The following is a 26378-nucleotide window of genomic DNA, read 5'->3' as shown; positions in this document are numbered from 1 at the left end:
TCCTACAGTATCAGTAAAGCATCTTATCACATCAGTAAGCCACAACATTCTCAACTGTAAAATGGGGCTAGTAATGCATATTTCACAATGTCACTGGTAACAAATTAATTCCATACATATACATGTTGAAAGAAAAAATTACGACACACACAAAAAATGTACCACAGTATGATTCCATTTATATATATAAAGTTCCAAACACAGAAATAACCAATAATTGTTAGGGCTGTATATATAAGCAGTTATACTATTAACAAACAACAACAACAAGGAAACAACAGTTGCAAAACTCAGAATAGTAGTTACTTCCAAGGTAAAGGAGTGGAATCCTGAACTGAGACAGACCTGTAAGTAGGGGGGAGAACTGGATTCTGGCAGTGTTCTAGTTCTTAACCTGTGCAGTTATTATGCGGGTGTTTGCTTTATAATTATCTGTTCAATCCCACATGTACATCTTAGGAATTTTTTAACATATGTACCAGTTAACCCTTGAACAACATGTGAGTGAGGCCCACCAAGCTACTCAGAAAAAAAAAAACACGTATAAATTTTCATTTCCCCAAAACTAAGCTAATACCCTACTGCTGACTTTGCCTCAAGTGAAACATAAACAGTTGGTTAACACACATACTGTATTTTATATGTATTAGATACTGTATTCTTACATAAAGTAAGCTAAAGAAAAGACAATCTTATTAAAATTGCCAAGAAGAGAAAATACATTTACAATACTATACTGTATTTATTTAAAAAAAGAAATTTATAAGTGGATACACAGAGTCCAAACTTGTGCTCTTCAAGGGTCAACTGCTTCAGATTCTGTGTCTCCCTCTCTCTGCCCCTCTCCCGCTCATTCTCTCTCTCTCTCTCTCTCTCTCTCTCAAAAAAATAAACATTAAAAAAAATTTTTTTTTAAATCACATACTATCACACATAGTGATAACACAAGTTGGGGGAGGCTTTCCATTTTCAAAAGATTAAAGTTTTACAGCCTCTAAAATTTATACCTAAGAAATCTGAGGGTCAGAAGTCACCTTATATTCTTAAGCAAAAATAATAGGGAAAAGGTGAGAATTTTACTTCAAAACAATTAGTAACACAGTCCTTTATTTTCCAAAATAAAATTTAAAGTAAGAAATTCCATTCTTAACTTTACCATTTCTGCAGCTTTCTGTAAAGGGAGGAGAAGAAAATTCACACACAGGTCAAGAATAACTGGATGAATCACACAATAAACATGTTAGAAATAATAATGACTGGACGGGCACTTTCCAGAGAAGTTGGGTATTTCTAAGACCAACTCCTTTCTCTGTTCATTATTTTAGTTGAAATAGCCCTAAAACTACCTATGTACTCATCTAATGAAATCTCATTAACACCCAAGTGGCCTTTAACACTTGTTCCATTTTATTAAGATCCTACACAAAAAAGAAAAAAAAAGATTCCTACCCAAAACCAATCCATGATGTTCTACGAAAAAATTAATTCAATAATAAGTTCTTCAAAGGCAGAATCTATATCAATTATCCTCTAGATACACTGGCAAGCATAGGAATTAGATGCTGAAAATCTCATATTCAAGTCTGTGCTCATTCAGTTACTACCTGCATGAGTCTGGGCAAGTCCTTTAATCTCTGAATATCAATTTCCTCATCTGTTACATAAAGACAATAATTATATCCGCCCCACAATCTGACAGTCTTGTTTGAGGTACCAAGTAATATAAAAACATCTTTGCAAACTATGAAAGCTCCCAGGAACATTACCATCATTTTATTTATCTTAGTGCCTAGAACATAGGTAGCCTAACAAATGTTTCTTACTAACAACTACAACTGTAATGAAAGAAATGGTTTGCTACTGGTCTAAAAGAACTTCGCTGTTCTTGTATCAATATTCAGCTTAATATAAAAACTGAGTTAGGCACTGAGAACAAGTTGAATCACTGTTATAAAATCCAAGCTTTTCTAAAGAATGTATGCCTACATAGAGAGGGTAGCCACCCCTTAGACCCAGAAGACAGCTAGAGAGGGCAGCATAGAGTTTGAGAACTCTGAACCTCCACACACATTCTGGTTAATACCTTCACATTTCAATTTCCCTTTCTGGGGAAAGAATCTGGTTTTTACAGTATCCACCCAGTCGTCAAGGCCTCCTTCAGGGCCCTGGGTTACTGCCATGCCATTTGGACCCAGAGACAACCAGATCTCAACCCGATCCCTTTTCTTTACCCTGAGACATGACATGTGTAGGGTTTCCTATGATAAAAGACTGAAGCAGTTCAGGAGTCGGACAGTAAATATGTTCCAAAGTACATATGTTGCCCCCATGCTCACCCAGCCTTGGGCCCTGGAAGACACTGCGTACAGTTGGTGAGACTGCCATCCACAACTTTGCCCCAGATACCTGTGGCCAAGGGTTCCTAGAGACCCCTTTAACCTTCCAAATACCAAGAAGCTGCAGTATTTTAATATTTTAGAGTTTTTTCTTGGTGCCAGAGTTTATACCCCAAGTGCTGGGGTAGAATAGTAATTTTATATATATTTGTAAGTAATATATATTATGTATATATTTTTAAAAAGAAAAAAGATAGCTGTCATGTAGCAATGCAGAACATCAGGGTTCAGATTGTTCTAGGGAAACCACAAATTTGTATTTTCATATAAAACTGGTAATTCATAAATGTAAACAAACCAATTAAGAAACATATTTCTAACTGTCAAGTCATTAAACTTGCCATTCACTACCTAGAACACTCTTCTCCCAGGTATCTGTATGACTTGCTCCCTCACTTTAGTCTAGTTCAAATATCACTATCCTCAGAGAGGCCTTCCAAGATTATCCCATCTAAAAGAGCTGCCATACTCTAATCATTCTCCATGGCCTTACCCTGCTTGATTTTTCTCCACAATATTTATTACTACCTGTTAATAGAAGCACTGGCATTAGATTATTTTAATACCTGTTTATTGTCTGTTTCCCTTAGTAGAGTGAAGGGAAAGTGGTTTGTGTTTTACAACTGTGTTCCCAAAGTCTCAAGCATACCTGCCATATACATAAGTGCTCAATAAGTATTTGTTAAATGAAATGTTATCAGATTGCTTACTGCCACATACAGGTGATGAACTTAGAAATGTAAACAATACATTTGAAAGTAGTCACAAAAGCATAAACCTGTTCTCACTTTTCAACAAGTTTGTCAATTTTAGGACATTTATCAACGTTCACTGATACAGTTATTGATACAATATCACTATCAATACAAGAACATTTATCAATGCCACTAAAGGATACGAGAAGCGATCGTTCCATGTTGCTCTTTCAACGTATTCCAACATGACAACAGCTTTGATTGTCGTTAAAAGTTTGTTCCATGTCTCATCAAAATCTACTACTCTTGGTTTCAAAGACATTGTGCAAGTTTAGTGTTGAAATCTGTTAATTAAAAACAATAGTAATGTTAGCATGAATTCTACAGACAAGTTAATTGTTTTCAAAGCATCGCATAATTCAAGAGCATGATAGACAAAAGGGATGAGAACCTAGCACATAGTAAAAAGACAATAAACACTGGCTACTATCTTTTCATGACTACCCAGATGAGGAATTACATAGAATATTTACATTCATTACAAACTCTGGGAAATGGAAAGCTTTTACTACAAACTGTTTATGACCAAGAATGTTGTTCCAAAGATTTAGAAGCCTCACTTAATGTGTTGAGGAAAAAAAGGCCGGACTGTATTAGCCAAAACGCCAACTCCTCATGAGAAACTCATCATGAGAAATATGCAAGAGACACTTAATAAAAAGGTTTTGGCTCCAAATCCTCGTATGTGCTTCTTAAACTGGGGAATGAGGTAGTATGTGGGGGAATATGAGAAGACACAAGAAAGTAAAAGGGTTTATCTTCCCAGAGCACTAGTTTAGGCAAAAGATTAGGGGAGGAAATTTCCATTTCTATCAAAACAAATGAATTGTAGAGTAGAACGCAAAATTTACATGAACTTAAAGATTTTTTAAAAAATGTATAGATTTCAAAGACTAGCAGGGCCGCAGCAGAGAGCTGAGGCTCCATCTTAGACTCTCGGAGTATCCAGTCCCATTCTCCTAATGAAAGCACAGCTCTAGCATGGAACCTCTGGTTCAGGTGACCCTGACCTGCCTAGCAGCAAGCTAAAAGATTCCTTTTGCCTCCCAGACAAGCTATACTCTACAAGTTAGCTGGTTTCTGTAACAGAAGGATCCTAAGGTTAGCTGGCTCAAGTGGTAGATTCCAAACGCTTCTCAATATCACATCAGAAAAACAGAATTAAAAGAGACCTCTTTTAAAGTTAAATTTAATTGCTGAAGGGAATACTTTTCTGACACGTGTTTTAACACACTCCCCAAAGTTTTCCATTATGACTGGAACTGTGAACACCAAGCTAGTCTGTAGGCGAGGGCCAACTAAGGAGGAAACCCTTTCTCTTATCTCCCACTGTAGGAGTAGGAAATCAACGGGGAGGAGGGGAAGAAGCATAAAGAAAAGGAAGAGAAGACAAGGGGAGGAAAGTAGGTAAACAACCGGAGATGGCCCTAAGCCCTTCTTACACTTGTTCTGAGAAGAATCCAAGGAGTCCAAGAGACTTCGAGGAAGAGAAAGAAAAGGAATCAGTAAGAAACCAAACAAAATTCAAGAGGATATGTCACACTGAATCAACATACCAAAGACTAACCACTGGGCTTTATTTAAACTTCTGGTACTAACCAGAATGGATAAACAGTAATCTGTGAGAGTGAGAGGGAGGGAGGGAGGGAGGGAGGGAGGGAGGGAGGGAGGGAGTGTGTGTGTGTGTGTGTGTGTGTGTGTGTGTGTGTGTGTGTGTGCGCGCGCGCGCGCGCGCGCGCGCGCGCGCGCTGGGAAGGGGTAGGGGAGAAATGGGAGGGCGGGGAGAACCTAAATCTCTAGCTTTACATCAGGGAATTAACCTTAACTCCTTGCCACTCTTATTTACCACATCCTATCCGACTGTGTTCCTGAATATTTCTTAAATCCATCCATTCCTGTGTAACCCTATAAATGCTCTGGGATCAGAGCCTTACCAACTCTAGTTTGTATTAAAATTTCATTCACCAAATAAATAATAACTTAATATTTATATGGTACTTACTATGATCCAAGCACTACTCCAAGTGGTTTACATAAACTCATTCAATTCTCCGAATCATCTGATTAGGTAGGTCCAACTCTTTCCTCCATTTTCCAGATAAGAAAAGTGAGTCAGGGTGATTAAGGCTAAGAAACCCACTTAAGGTCACAGCACTACTTAATGGTGGCATCAGGAGGATTCAGACCTGTGTTGGATCCCATGCTCTTAACTGCTATATGCAAGTATACTGCCTAACTAGCATCTTTGGTGAATACTTAAATACTTGCCAGGTACCATTCTAGCCTCTGAGTATATACAGTGGTCAATAAATAAAATTCATGACCTTCAGGGCACCTGGGTGGCTCAGTTGAGTTGGGCATCTGACTTAGGCTCAGGTCATGATTTCATGGTCTGTGCTGACAGCTCAGATGTGGAGCCTGCATCAGATTCTGTGTCTCCCTCTCTCTCTGCCCCATCCCCACTTGCGCACACACATGCGCATGTGCTCTCACAAAAATAAACATAAAAAAAATTTAAATTCATGACCTTCAAGGTCAGAATCTCAGAACTGACACTCAAAGACGAATTACCTACCTAAACCAAAAAGTTGACGTCATTCTTGTACTTACAGCCGCTTGATATTTCCCACTATAGATAGCACTAAGTTTAAGCTCATTGACAACATGATTCTATGATTTGACCTTAGACTAAAGCCTCTCTCCAGGTTCCTCTTCTCATGGGACTCCCTTACTTAACATCACAATCCAGTAATTTCTCTCTGCTTAGAGGTCACTGAACACAACAGGCTGATTCATATAACCAGCCTTTACATTTTGTTTTCTATACCTAAAATTCTTTTTCTTCCTCCCTCTTTCTACCCATTCACCTAACTCCTACCGATACTATATAGCCTTGGTTCAGTATATCTGCCTTTAAAAAACTTTCTTGGGCCCATTTAAACCAGGTTAGGTGCCCTATCTTATGTATTACATGAGAATTCTATGCTTATTTCTATTAGAGTATTAACCAACCTGAACTGTAATTATCTGAGTATTTCCTGAGGGTAGGGCCTATTTTCCAACTGTATATCAAAAAGTTGTCAATGTTCCCTTCATAACAGTTTTCTTCCCTTATAAAAATGGGACATACTATCCACTGCTTGTAAATTATTTTAATGGTTGCATAGATTGTCTTTTAGCTTCATTCAAGTTTTGATTCAAATGAATCATAGTGCCTTTGACTTCTCTTCTGAGGCCAACAGATTTATGGTAAAGTGGGATCATGTGCAGTGATAATCCATACTTAGACAGAGATCAAGGTGAAAAAAACACCAGCCTAGTGAAACATACTAGAAATTCATGAACCAATAGCTGAAAGTATGCTAAAACTGTCTACTAAATTCTCTGCTTGTGCAATAGAAAGCTCACATAACTAAAAAAAATCCAAGTTCTTTTGTTTTATCTGAATTGCTTACATGATAATTTATTCATTAAGAATTTATGTAAGAATACTATAGAGCAAATAAAGAAACAGGGCCACAATCACTGCACTATTCTCCTACATCTTCCAAGCTGTCTGGTAACTCATAAAAACAAGAGTCTTCTTCACCCCTGTGCTCTACTAGGGACCACACCAAGGTCCTATGCCTGACAGCCTGCCATGACCATTTCCATCCCCACTCAGATTATGTCCCACTGAGTATCCACAAAGTTCAAGTGTCACATTACCACTTTAGCTTTCTTCTGAGTTCCACTCATGCAATGTTAGGATTTGCAACACTTAGGCAGTACATAGGTACCATGCCTAAGGCCCAGGAGTATTATGAGCCCTAAAAACAAATCACAGGCTCCAAATAAAAAAACAAACAAACAAACAAAAAAAAAATTCATGTGTCATTTTATTTCCAAATAACATCATCAGTATTAATTATAGTATCTGTAAACTTTTCATTGCATTTGAAAACAACTTATAGACTAGATTTTCTCAGAGAACCACTTCTTAATATGTATTATCAATAGTAAATTTGGGGCGCCTGGGTAGCTCAGTCGGTTAAGTGGCCAACTTCAGCTCAGGTCATGATCTCGCGATCCATGAGCTCTGTGCTGACAGCTCAGAGCCTGGAGCCTGTTTCAGATTCTGTGTCTCCCTCTCTCTGACCCTCCCCTGTTCATGCTCTGTCTCTCTCTGTCTCAAAAATAAACGTTAAAAAAATTAAAAAAAAATAGTATATTAAACAATTACAAAAATTATTTACATAATTATAGTTATATGATCCAGAAATTCCACTCCTACATATATACCCAAAAGAAAACATGGCCACACAAAAACTTGTACACATATGTTCACAGCAACATTATTCATAAAGGCAGAAATTCATAATTATTCATAACTCAAATATCTATCAATACTTAAATGGATAAAATACATTATATACATAAAATGGATCATTCTTCCTCAATACAAGAAAAAGAAGTATTGATAGATGTTACAAAATGGATTAACCTCAAAACCATTATACTAAGAGAATGAAGTTGGTCATAAAGGCAGTCTTCAGAATGCCTTCTATGCTATATATGTTATATATTCAAGCATTACTAACCTTCAACCTGCAAGTCAGCAAATCCAGACTGTAGGAAACTACTGGATAATCAGATTTCTTCAATAAACTATGCACACAGGTAAGAGAGAAGAGAAAAAGAGAGAGGGAGAGATATATGGAGGGGGAATTTAACTAAGACTAAAAAGCACATTAATCAATCACAGTATGAATGACTTTGTTTGGGTGCAGATTTGAGGTCTTTTACATTAAATTATGATACCCCTGGAAACTTAGACAATGATGGGATATCTGATGACCTTAAAAAATTAATTTTTATAGTCTTTATAATGATAATTTTTTTAATGAAAGTCCTTACCTATTAGGGTCATATTCCAAAATATGTATGAATGTAATGAAATTCTGAGATATGCTTCAAAATTAATAGCTTGCTTATGAATTAATAATTGTTGAGAATGAGTGACAAGTACCTGAGGGTTTATTTTACTATTTTTTTGGTATATATTTGCAATTTTCCAAAGGAAAAAGGTAAAAATCCTCCTCCTCAACAGCATTAATAGTTTCATAAACATGGGGTAGGGGAGCACATAAAAGAAATAAGAATACTTAAAAAAGAAAAAAGATATTAATCTAAGTGGTCCAACAATGCAATCAGTATGTATCTAAGAAAATCAGAATGAGAGGCAATCATCAGAGAAAAAAATATCCTAGAATGAAGAACATGAGTTTTCCATCTAAAAAAGATCAACACAATATCCAGAATATTTAGTTTTAAAAATAAAAAAGAGGCACCTCTCTTTGACATATTAAAAGACTGGGGATGAAGAAAAGATTCCAAAAGTTTTCAGAAAAGAAGAACAGGTTACAACAAACCCTAAGTTGGAAAGTCTTTAGATTTATTGATAGCAACGCTGGAAGCTGGAAAGTAATATAAAGCAATGTTTTCAAAATTCTCAGGGAAAATAAACTAACCACCTAGGATTCTCTATCAAGAGTGATATCAATTTACTTCCCATCCAGTCTCTTTTTGTAGGAAAATAAAAAATATATTCTATCAGGAGGAAATGAAACAAACAAAAAAAAAGACTTGGGATCCCAGAAAGAGAGGGATCTAACAAAGGAGAAAGGAACAGGAATTTTTCAGAATAGCACCTATGCAGATTTTAAAAACAATCTGCCCAGGGGCACCTAGGTGACTCAGTTGGTTAAGCCTCCCACTTTGGCTCAGGTCATGGTTCATGAATTCAAGCCCCATGTCAGGCTCTGTGCTGACAGCTCAGAGCCTGGAGCCTGCTTCGGATTCTGTGTCTCCCTCTCTCTTTCCCTCTCTCTCAAAAATAAATGAACATTAAAAAAAATTTTTTTAATAAAAAAATAAAAACAATATGTCCAGATAGACACAGAAGAACAAAGGGCTCCAGGAGTGTTATCCCCAAGAAAAGGAGAAGCAGGAACTAATAGACTATCTCAGGTGTCAAACAAACTTTTCTTGTAAAAAAAGTAGAAAGTAAATATTGTAGACTTTGAGAACCATTCAGTCTCTGTTACAACTACTCAATTCTGCCACTGCAGCACAAAAGCAGCCACAGAAAACAAGTAAATGAATGAGCATGTTTGTATGCCAATAAAACTTTACTTATGAAAAACAGGGAGAGGGAAAGATTTGGCTCCTGGGCCATATTTAGCCTGGGCCCTTCCCTCCACACCCTCACTCTCATTGGGTGCTATGTTTGGACACAGAAAGAAGCTGGCAGCTCTGGTGGAGAATTTGGGGGCAATTTAGGTGCATTACATTAAAACGTAAACAAAGGATTAAGTAAAGACTTCCTAGTTAGGACACAAAAAGCCTGAATCATATCAACGATGTCGTGTTGTAGGACACAAAATCAGTGTATAAAAATCTGTTGCATTGGGGCACCTGGTGGCTCAGTCAGTTGAGCAGTCAACTCTTGATTTCAGCTCGAGTCTTGATACCAGGGTCGTGGGATTGAGCCCCGCACTGGGCTCTGCACTGAGCGTGGAGCCTGATTAAGATTCTCTCTCTCCCTCTGTCCCTCTCTCCCCAGCTCATGTGCCCTCTTTAAAATTAAAAAAAAAAAAAAAAAAAAAAAAAGTTTTATTTCTATACACTAATAACTATCAGAAATAGAAATGAAGAAAACAATCCCATTTACAATTGCACCAAAAAAAAAAAAAAAAATACTTCGGAGTAAATTTAATCAGAGGTGGAAGACCTGTACACTAAAAACCATAAGACACTGAAGGAAAAACTAAAGAAAACAAATGAAAAGATATTCCATGCTAAAGACACTCCATGTTAAAATGTCCATACTATCTAATGCAATCTACCAAGTCGATGCAATCCCTATCAAAATTCCAATGGCATTTTTTTTCCCCACAGAAATAGAAAAAACAATGCTAAGATATTATGGAACAAAACAATAACACAAACTCACATATACAGAGAACAGACTGGTGGCTGCCAAACATGGGGAGTGAAGGGTGAGCAAAATGGGTGAAGGTGGTCAAAAGGTATAAACTTCCAGTATTAAAATAAACAAGTCCTGGGGATATGATGTACAACATGAAGACCACAGTTAATAATACCATGTTACATATCTGAAAGTTGTTAAGAGAGTAAATCTTAAAAGTTTTCATCGCAAGAAAAAAATGTTTTATAACGATGTATGATAACTGATGTTAACTAGACATACTGTGGTGATCATCTGGCAATATATACAAATATTGAATCATTATGCTGTAAACCTGAAACTAATATGTTATACGGCAATTATACCTCAACAGAAAAAAAAAATGAATGAAAAGAAAACGAAAAGCTGCAGCCTGGGAGAAAATATTTTAAGACATACCTGGCATAGGACAGATACACACACACACACACACACACACACACACACACACACACACGCACTAGTATCCAGAACTCTCAAAGAAGTCTATGTAAAGAACTCTCAAACTCAATTAATAAGAACACATACAATCTAATTAATAGCGAAAAGACCCAAAGAGTTCAGAAATACTGATGGCAAATGAGAACATAAAAGAAATTCAACATCATTAGTCATTAGAAAACTGCATATTAAAACCTCAACAAGATACCACTATACACCTATTGGCATGGGTCAAAAAACCTGACAGAATCAAATGCTGATGAGGATGTGGAGCAACAGAAACTCTCATTTGTGCAAGTGGAAATTTAACATGAAATAACTACTAGGCAGCTTCTCTTAAACATGTATCTTTTCATTTGACCTAGTAATCCCATTCCTGAGTATTAGAAATAAAGGTAGACATTTATAAAAAAGCCTAAACACAAATTTTTAGAGCACTTTAATTCATAACTGCACCAAACTGGAAACAACCCAAATGTCCATCAACTGGTGAAAGAAAAAACAAAATGTGGTGCATCCACACTGTGGAATACTATTCAGCAAAAAATGGAACAAATTACTGATATATGGATGAGAACAGATGATTGATTCTCAAAAGCATTAGCTAAGCCAAAGAAGAGATACATTAGACTACCTATTGTAGGATTCACTTTACATGACATTCTGGGAAAGGCAAAAATAGAGAGACATACATCAGATCACTGATGTCAAAGGCTCACTAAAGACTACAAAAGAGCAATAGGAAACTTTTGGGGTGATATTAACTATGATGGTAGTTACATGACCATATAAAATTATCAAAATTCAAAGAATTTTTTAGGGTAAATTTTTCTAGGTGTAAATTACACTTCCATAAACTTGACCCCTCAAACTCAAGATGTCCATTCTTCTGCAATATTCCACATCTCAGTAAATGATATCCTCATTCACTGAATTCATCAAGCCAGAAATTTTATTAGTCATTCTTGATTTCTCTCTTACTGTTCTTTACAAATCAATCCAATCAATAAGTTATTCCAACTCTATCTTCTAACCACTCTTGAATTCATCCGCTTCTTCCCATTCCCACTGATAACACCTTAATCCAAACCACCACCTCTTACCTGGCTACTGCCATAGTTGCCTAAGTGACCTGCCTATATCCTTTTTTGACGCCTTGGTACATGCCACATATCATGGCCAATGTAAGCTTTCTAAAATGCAAATCTTATCATTTCATACCCTCTGCTTAAAATTCTTCAAAGACTCTAACTTAAAATCTTTAGTATGTATCAAATATTTTACTGTTTAACAAAAAATAAAACTCTGTGCTGTCTTAATTTGATACTCTGACATCCTTCCCAGAAAATTTGGTAAATATTTTACTAATATTCTGAAAACAAAAATTTTTTAATCAGTTACCAGTTCTAAGAGAATAGCTAGGCAACCTAAGATAAAGAGAATAAAGAAATAATCAGGAAAATCACATAGATAGGCTATGTAGATTTCTGACAGAACTGTTCTAAAATCTCAAATTTTAAGTTTTTCTCCTTACTACACATACTTCACTCCTCAGAATACTAAAAGGTGACCTGTCACTAGCCTTTCCTTTCTCCTGAGAATCTTAACTTTCCAGTAAGTTTTAGGTTTCTGAGGCTGAAAGAGAGCTCCAAAAGAACATGTTACTGCCCAAACTATGATGTGGTAACATAGCCTGACAAAATTCGTATCCCTAAAAATGTTTTAAAAACAAATTTACTAATAATAACAGAAATTTAAAAAAAGATATAACTTTGCCAAGATCAGATGGATTTTAATTTGAATCAATATTGTTCTTCACTTAGACATTTTTCATATAAAGAACTAATTTGGATAATTACATTGCAGCAGGTAAAGCAGTTAACAGAATCTCAAAACATTGAATTTTAAGTATAGAACTGAGGTTGGTACATAACTGGATAAATATTTTATTTGAAATATAAACTATTTTAGTAAAATGTATAACCATGTTTAACATCTTGATGAAGGTGACTGTAGCTTAACTATTGATAAATGCTTTAGTGTGCCACATTGCAGCTGACTTCCAAAAGTAGGATTCATCAATAATGTAAATAGCTAAACACTTAATATTGTGGTTCTCTTTTTAGTAAAAAACAAAACTACCAAATGATGACTTTTTATTTCAGTATTGAAATACAGGCAAAAATTTGACTATTCCAAAAATTACCAATAAGATATAATACTGGGGCCTAAATTAATTTCAGGTAAGTCAATATACCATATAATTTTTTTTCGGTAAGCTTTATGCTCAGTGTAGAACCCAATGTGGGGCTTGAACTCACAACGTATCAACACATGAGTTCAGATCAAGAGTCAGATTCTTAACCAACTGAGGCACCCAGACATTCCCATAATTTGTTTTTAAGTTTTTAATGTTTACTTTTGAGAGAGAGACAGAGAGAGACAGAGCAAGAATGGGGGAGGGGCAGAGAGATGGAGACACAGAACCCAAAGCAGGTTACAGGCTCTGAACTCTCAGCACAGAGCCCGATGAGGGGCACGAACCCACTAACAGTGAGATCATGACCTGAGCTGAAGTCAAAAGCTTAACAGACTGAGACACCCTCGCGTCCCCATAATTAGTTTTTTAAATGACATTTAGCGGGCTTACAGCAGGTTATATTTGAATTAATATAATTAGAATATAGCTAATTATAATTAATATAAATTGAAAGAAAATACTTTAAAGCCTAATACAGAGCATTATTAACTTTGGAATATTTTCCATTTCCATAAGAAATGCTACCTCTACTACACACTGACTAAAAACACTACTGTTGTTTCATTTAAAAATAAGCTCCAAGATTCATCTAAACAATTTCTTCTTACTCTATTCAAATGAGAGAGCCATTAGATAGAGCGAAGAGATATCTTTATTGTTTGGAGACATTCCGTACAATGCTTTTTGTTGCAATAAGATTTGATCCACAGAGCTCTAAGTACTCTACAACGGTCATTTCTGTATGTTCAAAAAAAAAAAAAAAGGAGGAGGAAGTGGGGGAAAAATAATAAAGAGAAATACAGTAGTCTCTCATCAATCTTGGTTGGCAAAATGTAGACTGCAGGAAGAAAACCCATAAGTCTCAAATAAAAAAAAAAAGAGGAGGACAGTGGGGAGAAAGGGATATATTTATGCTATAATAAATAAGTTATAGAAGGCAAGTGCTTCCAAAGTAAATCCACCTGACCAGAATTAAAGACCCTTCTTTCCTCAATGAACTTGAAATTCTCCCACAAGTCAGTATAGACTGTACTTTTTTTCAAGTTTCACATCGCTCTTATCAGCATGAAGTTTAATGTCCTTTTTACTTGCTTTCTCACTTTTTTCTTTTCTTAATAATTTAGGCAAGGACTTTAAGACATCAACCAGCCTTAAAAGAAAAAACAAAAACATTCTCATATACCTATCTCAAATGAGTTACAGAATGTGAATCTAACTCCCTCATGGATAGGCAAGCTCAAACTGGCATGCATACTAGACAAAGCCATTACCAGCCAGCCTTTTCACAAATAATTGCAACATCCAGAGCACAATTTTTCCTAGGCCTGATCTCCTACCCAAACATTGAAAAGGATTACCCTAATCACCCTGTCTTTACACTACCCAAAGACTTGCAGTATTTGTTATCCTATTCTTTTGAAAGATAAATCATATCTATTTTAAAATATTGGACTTAAATTTTTTTCACAAATACAAGGATTAATAGTAATTTGCTTTAGCCGAGTTTTTTGTTTGTTATGGGTTACATGACTTTTATGGAGGAGGGGAATCACATTCTGAACAGTTGCTACTGGTTTATTATTGGCTGTACTAAAATTCAGAGTCCTTGCTTCACCTTCCAATTCTTACCAACTTTATTTATCACTATTTCTCAACTGGTCCTTTTTTCCAGACAAATTAATGTACTTGCAAGCTCCTGTATATTAATTCCCACTTAAGTTCTGGCACAGCTATAGAAGACACAGACATGGGAAAATAAGAAAAAAGTGATACAGGGGCGCTTGGGTGTCTCAGTTGAGCAACCACCTCTTAATTTTGGCTTAGGTCATGATCTCACAGTTCATGAGATGGGCTATAAGCGCAGAATCTGCTTGGGAGTCTCTCTCTCTCCTCTCTCTCTGCCCCTCCCCCCTCGAAAATAAATAAACTTAAAACAAAAAAAGAAAGAAAAGGTGATACAGCTATGGCAGATACACATCAGCTTTGCTGACCACCACCTCCTGTTTAAAATCCCCAACACAGCTTGAACAACACAACCTCTTACCATCCCATTCTTTCACTTAAGTGTCCCTTAAGGTAAAAGAATAAAGACAATCCAACATAGCAAGTTGTAAAAATAAATGACACCATAATGACACCAATTTTCCCATAGGGGGACACTAAGCAGGATGTACTTTGCCCATTCTTTACCACCATCGTAACACCTAACTACAGGCTTGTTAATAACAATAATAATAGCAAACCTTTATTGACTGCATATGTTCCAGAAATGATGCTGTATACATTTTATACATCATCTAATTCCTCAGAATAACCCAAAATGGCTATTATTAGAAACTACAGTTGGCTCGGAGCAAGTGGATGGATGATAGTTAAGCCTTCTACAAGAAGGCAAGTATCACCTAAAAAGTCAAATGTCTCAGAGTGGTGGAGGAAGTTTCTGCTAGATGTCAAAACATAAGAAAGAGGGGCTCCTGGGTGGCTCAGTTGGTAGAGCATATGACTCTTAATCTCAGGGTTGACTCTTGTGGGTTGAGCCCCACACTGAGAGTAGAGTTTACTTTAAAAAACAAAACAAAACATGAGAAAGAAAGAAGGAAAGGAAGGAAGGAAAATACTAGACTCAAAAATGAAAGGGTGTGGGGGTGCCTGGGTGGCTCAGTCAGTTAAGCAGCCGATTTTTTATTTTGGCTCAGGTCATGATCTCATGGTTCATGAGATTGAGTCCCATGTCAGAGCCTGCTTGAGACTTTGTCACTGTTTCTCTCCCTCTCTCTGAAAAATAAACAAACATCTAAAAAAAAAAAATCAAAGGGTGTCAATCAAGAAACTATTCTGTCAATGGCAATGTGATACTAGACTAGTTACTATTTCATTTTTTCCATCTGCACAACATAAAAACAGTATAGGGGCACTTGGGTGGCTGAGTCGATTAAGCATCTGACTTTGGCTCAGGTCATGCTCTTGTAGTTCATGAGTCTGAGACCCGCATCAGGCTCTGTGCTGACAGCTCAGAGCCTGAAGCCTGCTTCGGATTCTGCATCTCCCTGGCTGTCTGCCTCTCCCCCACTCATATTCTCTCTCTCTCTCTTTCTCTCTCTCTCAAAAATAAACAAACATTAAAAAACTTTTTAAATAACATAAAAACAGTATTACAAGGCAATATTTATAAATACATTTCAAGTTTGCTGGACATTGCTAAGTTCAGGTAGTATTATTTTCTACTCTTTTCTATCATTTAAATTTTCCATCCATGCTTTTGAAGCTAATGAAGACCAAAACTGTATCACTGCTGAGATCTTTATGCCTTTACTCTTTCTCATACTTTATTCCCAAACTATCATTAAAGACTTTCTTTCATTCTACTTTTCTCATAAGCAGTTCATTTTAATGTTTACGGGTTTCAGATAGGAAAAAATACAATTCCTTTCATCATAATGCCAATTTCCACAATCCTCAATTATCTTCTTCATAACTGCTTTTTTTAGCCCTCTAAAATTTAACTTCCAAGCTCTAGTCAAAGTTTGGAGATCTCTAAGTGCCAACATAAAGCCATCTACAGAAAATCCATACAAAATACCCTGTCCTTACTTACATTATATGCAAAACTTAACTCAAGATGGAAGAAAAACAGGGGCGCCTGGGTGGCTCAGTCAGTTAAGCATCTGACTTCAGCTGAGGTCATGGTCTCCCGGTCCGTGAGTTCAAGCCCTGTGTCAGGCTCTGTGCTGACAGATCAGAGCCTGGAACCTGCTTCAGATTCTGTGTCTCCCTCTCCCTCTGCCCTTCCCCCATTCATGCTCTGTCTCTCTCTCTCTCCCTCAAAAATAAATATAAGCATTAAAAAAATTTTTTTAAAGATGAAAGACATATACTTAAAAGATGAATATAAAATATATAAAATATAATAGATATAATATATAATAAATATAATAAATATAAATTAGTATTTAATATTTAAAATATAAAATAAAATATAAAAATATAAAAACAAAAAACTCAGGGGTAGGGGTGCCTGGGTGGCTCAGTCAGTTAAGCATCCAACTTTGGCTCAGGTCATGATCTCATGGTCCGTGGGTTCAAGCCCCACATCGGGCTCTGTGCTGACAGTTCGGAGCCTGGAGCCTGCTTCGGATTCTGTGTCTCCCTCTCTCTCTGCCCCTACCCCGCTCATGCTCTGTCTCTCTCTCTCTCTCAAAAATAAAAAAACATTTAAAAATTTTATTTTTAAAAAAACCATACTTAATGAAAACAAAAACTCAGGAGTGCTTGGGTGGCTCAGTCAGTTAAGCGTCAGATTCCTGATCTGGGCTCAGGTCATGACCTCACAGTCACATACAAGCCTTGTGTCAGGCACCAAGCATGGAGCCTGCCTAAGATTCTCTCTCCTTCTGCCTCTCTCTTGCTCACTACCTCTCTCAAAAAACAAAAACACACAAAAAAACAAAAACTCATAGAAGAACACACAGGGGAAAAGCTTTGTGACACTGGATTTAGCAATGGTTTCTTGTATATGATGCCAAAAACACAAACAAAAGAAAACATAAACTGGTCTTCATCAAAATTTAACTTTATGCACCAGAGGACACTATCAAGAGAGTGAAAAGAATCCACAAAATGAGACAAAATATCTACATCTTATATGTCTGATAAGAGATTAACATCCAGAGTATATAAAAGAACACCTTAACAACAACAAATTTTTAAATGGGCACAGAACCTGGATGTTTCTCCAAACATACACAAATGCCCAACAAGCACATGAAAAGATGTTCAACATCACAAGTCACTAGGGAAATGTAAATCCAAAGTACAGTAAGATACCACTTCACATGATGTCTATTATCACAACAAGCAAACAAGCCAAAAATGAAAAATAACTAATGTTGGAAAGGATGTGGAGAAATTGGAATCCTTGTGCAATGTTGGTAGGAATGTAAAATGGTGCAGCCACCATGGAAAACATTTCAACAGGTCCTCAAAAACCTAAATACAGAATTACCATACAAGAGCATCAACTGCTCTTCCAGGTACACATCCAAAGGAACTGAATAGTAGGCAATGGAAAAGATACTCGTGTTATAACATTTACTGCAGCATTATTCGCAATAGCCAAATGGTGGACAGAACTCAAGTGCCCATTAACAGAAGAATAGATAAGTAATTGCAATACACATGAAAGAAGTATTATTCATTCATTAAAAAGGGGTAAATTCTGATACATGTTACAACATGGATGAACCCCCAAACAGTATGTCAAGTCAGATAAGCCAGATGCAAAAGAATAAATACTGTATGATCCTCCTCTCATAAGGTACCAAAAGAGGCACATTCATAAGACAAAAAGTAGACTAGAGGTTACCAGGTGCTGGCAGGGGAGGGAATGGGGAGCTATTGCTCAATGGTTGCAGTTTCTATTTGGGATAATGAAAAAGTTTTGGAACTACATAGTGGTGATGGTTGTGAAGACATTGTGAGTACAATTACTGTTAGCGAACTAACTACACACTAAAAATGGTTAAAATGGGAAATTTTGGTACGTGTGTTTTACCACAATAAAAAAAATACAAAAGCAGGTACTGTCCTTTTCATTTATTTGTTTTGAGAGCCAGAGGGAAAGAGCATGCATGTGAGCAAGGGATGGGTGGAGAGAGGGAGAGAGAGAATCCCAAGCAGGTCCTGTGCTATCAGTGTACAGCACGACGTGGGGCTTGATCCCACAAACCACGATCATGACCTGAGCCAAAATCAAGAGTTGGACATTAACCAACTGAGCCACCCAGGTGCCCCCCTAAAAAAGATGCTGTCCTTATAAATGCTTAAAATCCAGATCATATGGACAACAAAGTTCTGATGCAAAAGAAAGTATCTGAATCTCAGTGCAAAGTGATCTCCAAAAAATTTTAAATGTAATCAAGACAATATTTAGAAGTTCTAATACTTGGAATACTTCTAATATTTAGAAGACAAAATTTCATTATTTTTGGTTCATATAGACTTCTACCAAATAAAAGAAATACTCTGACAGATAGTTTAACATGTTTCTTCAGGCTCAGGACTATTTGTGGATCTTTTTCTTGTCACATTCATTATTTTGGTAACTTCATACTACTTATGTGATTATTAGGACTGTAAGAAAAGTATGCTCTATTTCTCAATGTCAGAAAATAGTTGTAAAAAAGGGGGATGGCTAACATAAACTCTACAGTGTCTAACTGGAATCAGTTATCAGTATGAACTCATGGTTTTTGATACAACATACATACACACATAAAAATAAAAAGGTACAGAAATAAACATGGATGTTTGTGCACACACGGATTAATGTGTATACATAAATATATTTCTAGCTCTGCTGGGAGGGCCTAGGAGCAATGACACCTCAGCAGTAATAAGCACACATAGCATCCAGATCTTGGTTTCTAAGTATCATTCTCCAAGAAGGAACCAGAGCTCCTTGAAGAAGTGATTGATTCTAGGGCTGCAGCAGAGAAATATAAGATGAACCTGGAAAATTTTTGGTGCCAGAAAAGTAGTGCTTTCTTAAAAAAAAGAAAATGGAAGTATGTCGAAAAGACAAAGAGCCAACCTGAAGGCCACAGCTGGAACAACTTGAGCAACAAAATAATGACAGCATTAGATTATAAACCACAGAATAAAATAAGTATCTATGACTTAGTACAGATATAAACAAATTACTAAATAAAGAGAAGGGGCAGTTCTTCTTTACAGAAGAATTCCAATTAATAAATGTAGAAGGGGGACACATAGGTGGCTCAGTTGGTTGAGCATCTAACTCTTTTGATTTCGGTTCAGGTCATGATCCCAGGGTCATAGGATTGAGCCCCGTGTCGGGCTCCATGCTGAGCATGGAACCTGTTTAAGGTTCTCTCTCTGTGTCCCTCTATCCCTCTCCCTACTTGTGCACTCTATCCCACTCTCTAAAATTAAAAAAAAAGGAGGGGGGATCAAGCTGGAAACAAATATTTAAAAATAAATGTAGAAGGGAAAACAATATTTTAAAATAAATTTTAAATTTTTGAAAACAAATATTTAAAAATAAATACAGAAGGCAAACAAAGAAATATAGAAGGAAATGAGAAAAATAAAATCACCATCAGGCAAACACCACTATGATAATTGCTTCAGGAAAGATCTACCAAGAATACTGAAATGACTGAGCAAAAGTTTGAGAAGAACAGGGATATCTGCACATTTTCAAAGAATCTCCCAAAGATATCTTATAATTACAAAAGGAAAAATAGTGACTCTACAAGGAGAGAAATATGACAGACACGACTTCAACCATATAAGAATTAACATCATCTCAAATAGGATATACTGACATCCTGTACTCTGTGATGTGCAGGACTCAACATTACTTCTATAGTATCTTTGCCAAACACGCATAACTTCAATAAATCAAGGAAATATCAGACAAACGCAAACTGAGAGACAATTCTACAAGATAAATGGCCACACTCATCACAAGTGTGAAAGTCATGAAAGTTGAGAAAAGATCATATCATATGAGACTAGGGAAACACAACAACTAAATGCAATGTATGATTCTGAATTGAATTATGAAACAGAAAAAGGATACTATTGGAAAAACTAGTGAAATTCAAATAGGGTCTGTAGTTAGTAGTATTGTACCAATGTTGATTTCCTGGCTTTAATCACTGTGCTCTAGTTGCATAAGTTATTAACATTAGGGAAAGCTGGATAAAGGGCACCTGGGCGAAGGGTATATGTTTCAAAATTTAACAAAAAAAAATTTTTAAGTATTCTATGCATGTTCTCCTTCAACTGAATTAAAACAAAGTTGAGAAATTCAAGAAGTATTTACACAGCATAAATCCAACATTTCATTATTAGAAAAGCAACCTACATTGAAACAAGACTTAAGGTATTAATAGATACTTATTATGTATTTACAGATGCTAGAGATGTTGCCTTCAAGAAACTTACAGCTGGTAAGAGAAACAATGATAACTGTCAACGTCAATAATCAAAAAACTCTGACACAGACACAATCAGGTTATAATCCCATGATTAAATAACAATTAGTCACATCATTCATAAAGTATATAAATGAAAATCATTTAGATAACTAAAACCTTGAAATAGGACATTAACACCTACACATTTACAGAATTTAAGTTAGCTTAACACACTCACTACATATATTTCACATGGTAGTCTTATACCTAGTAATTAGTGTCTAATACTTCAAAAAGGACCATTAAATATTTTCCATCAAAGATTATATTTCTCCAACGCAGAAATAAGTTGGCTTACTTTAATCTCTAGCAAAAAGAATACAAGAGAATAGCAAAAATAACCACAAAAATTGAACTGAACTAAGTTTTTAAATCAAGAAAAATCTCAGAAAAAAAAAACAGGTAAATTTAAAATTTATATAGCAAGTAGCTAAAGACAGCTAACAGGAAATCAAAATGTCAACCAATATATAAAGTGTTATACATTCAATAAAAAATATTCCATCTCCCCAACTCCACATAAGTCAATCAACAGAGTTCAATCATACCACAAAAGGTGTAGCAGATGCAATATCATGATCTTAACACTACTCATTGTCTCAAAACTTTTAAGAATCAAAAGAACTGCAGTGTTCTCCAATAAGCCTTCCTAAACAAAATGTAACAGAATGACTGTACATATTCTTTTTTAATTTTTTTTAACGTTTATTTATTTTTGAGACAGAGAGAGACAGAGCATGAATGGGGAAGAGGCAGAGAGAGAGAGAGAGAGAGAGAGAGACACACACACACACAGAATCTGAAGCAGGCTCCAGGCTCTGAGCTGTCAGCACAGAGCCCGACGCGGGGCTCGAACTCACAGACCGTGAGATCATGACCTGAGCCAAAGTCGGATGCTTAACCGAATGAGCCACCCAGGCGCCCCAACTCTACATATTCTTAAAGATAGTAATACAAGGTTTACACTAACATCTGCAATGTAATAGAAACATTACTACTAAGATTCAAACCCAGGCAAAGAGCCAGATTGCTCTGAACAGATATTGTGATTAACTGATTACTGAGAGAGGATTCACTCATACATCTTAAACATCAGTAACTTGTTATAATCTCCTAACATTCCAAATCTCTGCCTCTTTTTCCTAGACTTAACAATAGCCAGTCAAAAGTCTTCACAATATTAAGATTCCAGGGCTGATCCTGTCATTAATTTACTTGAATTTAATTGACAGTATATACAGGAAAACACTGCTCCCAATCACAGATATTTTCCAGCCAATAAAGAGAACAGGAAGATAAAGTGAACACAAAAGAAACAGAGCAAACTTTTATAAAAAGTCTCACAAAAAGTAACGGCTCTTTAAACAACTTCACATCTGTAGGTCCAAAACTCAGAGAGCAGGGACCAACTTACAAAATGTTGCAGTATTCCAGAGCCTTCTAAAATTCTTTCTACATTTTTTCCTTAGGTGGTCTCATCCTGTTTCATTAATTTTTAAATACTATTTAATACTCTAAAAAATACAAGGTGTCAAAGCAAGTGAAGTATGCTACCATTTTGGCAAAGTGGGGAGAGGGATATATAAATATTTGCCTGTATGTTCATAAAATATATCTTTGGAAAGATATGTAAGAAAACACGAACCCTGTTTGGCTCCAAAAAAACTGGGTGATGATGGGAGACAAGAAATAGGGAAAAATTTCTCTAAACCCCACCAAACATTTTCTGAATCATATGAATGTAGTTTCTTTTCAAAACATAAACAAACCAACCAGTAAGTGCTGATGACTCCCCATCTCTTTCTCTCCCCACTAGAATTGAAGTCCTGTGAAGACAGAGATTTTTGTCTATTTTTGCACTACTATATCTCCACTGCCAGGACCATAGCTGGTGCCTGAAAAACATTTGTTGAATGAATGACTTCTTAACCTCTCCACTAAATTCCAGATTTGTATATCCAAATCTGGATATACAGATGTTCTCACCTTCACTTGAACATCTAACAGGTCTTACTTAACATGTCCAATCCAACTTTATCCGTATGTTTCCCTCACCACCTTCTCATCTCAATACATGGCATCACCAGCCTCCAGCTGAAGCCCAAAACCCAAGTCACTGCTGATCCAAGCAACTACACTCTCATGCAAGCCACAAGTTCAATCAATACATTTAGCTCCAAAATATACCTCAAAAATCTTTTGTAACTTGTCTCTAACACGCCAGTCACTATTCTATTCAAATCTACCACAGCCTTCTCTCGGTCTCTCTGCTTCTCTTCTCCTTTTATTCAATCTCCTCCTCCAGTCATATTGCAAATCACTTCCATCTTGACAAAAATTCCAACAGCTTTTCAATGTACTTTAAGAATAAAGGCCAAACTCCTTTGGACAATAAGACCTCACAAGATCTGCCCCCTGGCTATGACCTAACCTCTTATTTCCCAGTAGGGTCCACCTTCACTGAGCTTCTTTCAGTTTGCTGACCCCAAGCTTGATATCATCTCTGAGAATTTCCACGTGCTGTTCCCTCAGACTTCCAAACTCAGACTCTCCCCTCAGACTCTCCCCTCAGACTTCCAAAGGCTAAATCCTTCTGACTTTTCAGTTATCAGGTCAAAGGTCCCCTAAGACCGGTTTTTTTCCTGACCACAGCATCTCAGTCTTAATACCACAACTCCCTATCTCCTTCATAGTACTTAATGATTCTCTGAAATTATTTTTATTCCTTATGTATTATGTCTCTGTCTCCCACACCAGAATCGAAGCTCCAGGAGGGCAGAAACTCCACTTCTTGCTTACTGCTCTATCCCCTAATGCCTGTGATAATGCTTGACATACAAACGAAGTACTTAATATTTAAGTGAAAAGGCAAAACCGGCTCTAAAGAAGGTCCACAACATTTAATTTAACGACTAGACTGTTGAGGATTAAAGACATGGATAAACCATCTTAATAGTCATAAAACACTGAAAATCACCAGAGGATGGAGCCTGAAGTAAGATTATTTCAGATGCATCTGAACATTCAAATACATAGAAAAGGTATTTTTCACACACTACGTGCATGCACACTGCAGAAATGTTCCCCCAAGTTATAAACAGCATCTGAAAAGAAAAAAAGGATAACTCAAAACACTGTACATCTGTTATTTCATCTGGGACTCTTTTGGAAGGGCCTTCCAAACACTGTATTTGGGCAAAAGAGGCAAAGGATAACCAATTTGTTCACTTGTCTGTCTTAGGAATGTGAGATTCTAAAGGGTAGGGTATTGCCCTTTGAGTGTTTTTAAATTTCTACTAGGTAGTCAGTAGTCAATCAGAACAAAGTGATTATTTCTCATATTTTACTTTGTACATTTGGAACAGACCTAGTTCAAAGATTTTTATACTGTCAAGTCAAAACACCTACAGTGAATGTTAATAGTTTATATCTTATCTCCAAAACTTTAACTTCTACGGTATTGCCCATCAACTGGTAATAGTAATATCCGAGGGAAAGGAGATGATTTAACAATAATAACAGTCTGCAATTTAGAGATATTTTATTTACATGAACGTATCTCTGGGGTTGTAGGTAATGGTCCAGGCTCCCTAGTGTGTAAATGCTCTGAGGAGTCTAAGAATCTTATTTCACCAGACCCTAACTGTAGAGACAGGTCTGGCGTGCACATAGGATACTCCTCCCCACAGCTATCAATCTTCGCTGTCTGCGGAAACAAAAGTGAAAATACTCGTGGTAAGGATATAAGAGACTGATGCCCCCCCCCCCACACCCCCAAACACAGAGTTGTGTATCCGTGTGAGCTCGTAAACAAGCAGAAGAGTACACGCACTCTCACCTTCCCTCCTTCGGAAGAAAATGGGGCCGAGGGAGGGGCGGCCAAGGCCGGGTAGGGGAGGCCTGGGATCCAGTCCAGGGGGTGGCCGGGCTTAGGGGTCAGCGCTCCGGGGAGCCGAGGTCCCTTATAGGACACCATCTTCCCTAGCCGCCCCCCTTTCATCCCTTTCCCCTCCCCCCTCCCCGCCCCCAACTCCTTTCCTCCGCCCCATCCCCGCCACCCATTAACCGGGAAGCGAAGTTTCCCGGCGCCTGCAGCCCGGCTCCCCGACCCTCAGCGGGGTTACCTTCTGCAGAAGCGGGACAAGGGACAGGGGACAAGGGGAGGGGGAGACAGCCCGAAGGAGTGAAGGACGAAGCCCCCGGCGAGGAAGGTGGGCGGCGGCGGCGGCGGCGGCTGTCAGCTCGCGTTCCCCTGCTCACAGCGCTGCCATTACTGTGCGCCGAGGCCGCCTCCCCGGCCGGCCGCCGCCACCGGCCCAGGAGACACGGGGGGTGGGAGCGAAGCCCGGGGAGACCGCGCGCCGGACGCTCACCTGCCACGGCGCGCAAACACAGCAAAGCTCAAGGCCGCCGCCGCTCCAGGACGGGACAGGGGCGGCGAGGAGAGGGGAAAAGGGAGTAGGAGGGGCTGGTTACGGGATCCGTAAAACAACCGTCCTCCTGATCGCCCGGTTTTTCCCCCCGACACACACGCTTCGATCTCCTTCTTTCGCTACCTCCAATTCCCCCCTCAGAAAGCAATGGTAGAGTCCGCGTTACGGCAAGCGCAGAGAGCCTGGTTTAGTGCAATTGCGAAAGGCCACGGAAATCGGCATTCAAAGTGACTCCTTGCGGTACTCCCTGCGAATGAGGCAGTCGTAGTTGGCTGAGCACAAGATACTCGACCCACCAAGTTTCGGCACTACTAGTCACAATACTACTAGTCAGGTATTTTCAACAGAAGTATTTTCCAGACCTATGTGAATATTCGGATACCCCCACAATGGGGGATCTTTTCAAATGATCAAAAATGTATTAGCAAAACTACCTTCCCTTCTGACATACTCCTTTAGCAGGTTTTGTCTATAGCCAAATTCTGAAACCTTTTCCCTCCCAACGCTCTTTCTTAAAACTATCTGTGCCAATCCTTTAAGGCCCATTAAAAAATCCTGTTTGCTTCCTTGTCCAGGATATCAATTCTCTGCTATTCTCACATAAACCCATCTTTTGCTGGTAAAATAATTGGCAGATTGATTTGTGAGGTAAACAGAGTTTGAAGACTTTCCTGATGAGACTTTGGTGCTGTTAATAAATGTGACTTTTTGATATTGTGAGATGAGATATGTCAACGTATGAAAGATCTACATGACACAGTGAACCAATATTTTCCAAATGTCCGACGCAGGACATAACAAAATCATGCATAGGTAAAGGATACATTCAAAGTTCCAAGTAGACCAATGGAGATAGTTAAATATATGTATGTGTGTGTTTGTGTGTACACATACATAAAAACAAGGTACAAAAGATTCCTTCATATGATTTCAGATTCTTCATTGCAAATAACCTCTAAGAAATTACCACTTGTCAACGTTTCTATAGCCTCAGAGAAGAATATTCACACTTAACTGAAAAGACTATTAAATTCTCCTCCTAGAGCCTTCTATTTTCTTCATATACTTGAATCATAGAGAA

At 37.4% G+C, this 26378-nt stretch overlaps 1 protein-coding gene across 6 annotated transcripts in view; it reads right to left on the bottom strand.

Annotated features, from left to right (window-relative positions):
* The window catches only part of CUL2 (cullin 2), a 105516-nt gene extending 80106 nt beyond the window's left edge, over positions 1–25410 (bottom strand). Inside the window, exons 1-3 of one of the 6 annotated variants that reach the window (XM_086714546.1) lie at positions 24989–25171; positions 24414–24570; positions 3295–3435 (exon numbers count right to left, since the gene is read on the bottom strand). In XM_086714546.1, the coding sequence (XP_086570672.1) occupies positions 3295–3413 (119 nt within the window). In that variant the 5' untranslated portion in view covers positions 3414–3435; positions 24414–24570; positions 24989–25171. Of the gene's footprint in view, positions 1–3294; positions 3436–5726; positions 7114–23841; positions 24350–24413; positions 24571–24988; positions 25172–25237 lie in introns of those variants that run through there. The other 5 variants (XM_086714550.1, XM_086714549.1, XM_025930223.2 and 2 more) reach the window with 5 other exon arrangements.
* Positions 25411–26378: the final 968 nt, after the last annotated feature.

This window comes from Puma concolor, chromosome B4 (assembly GCF_028749965.1).
Source record: "Puma concolor isolate L17-30 chromosome B4, mPumCon1.1.hap2, whole genome shotgun sequence".
In the NCBI taxonomy this organism is placed as follows: Eukaryota; Metazoa; Chordata; class Mammalia; order Carnivora; family Felidae; genus Puma; species Puma concolor.
This window is presented reverse-complemented; position numbering and strand designations above follow the sequence as displayed.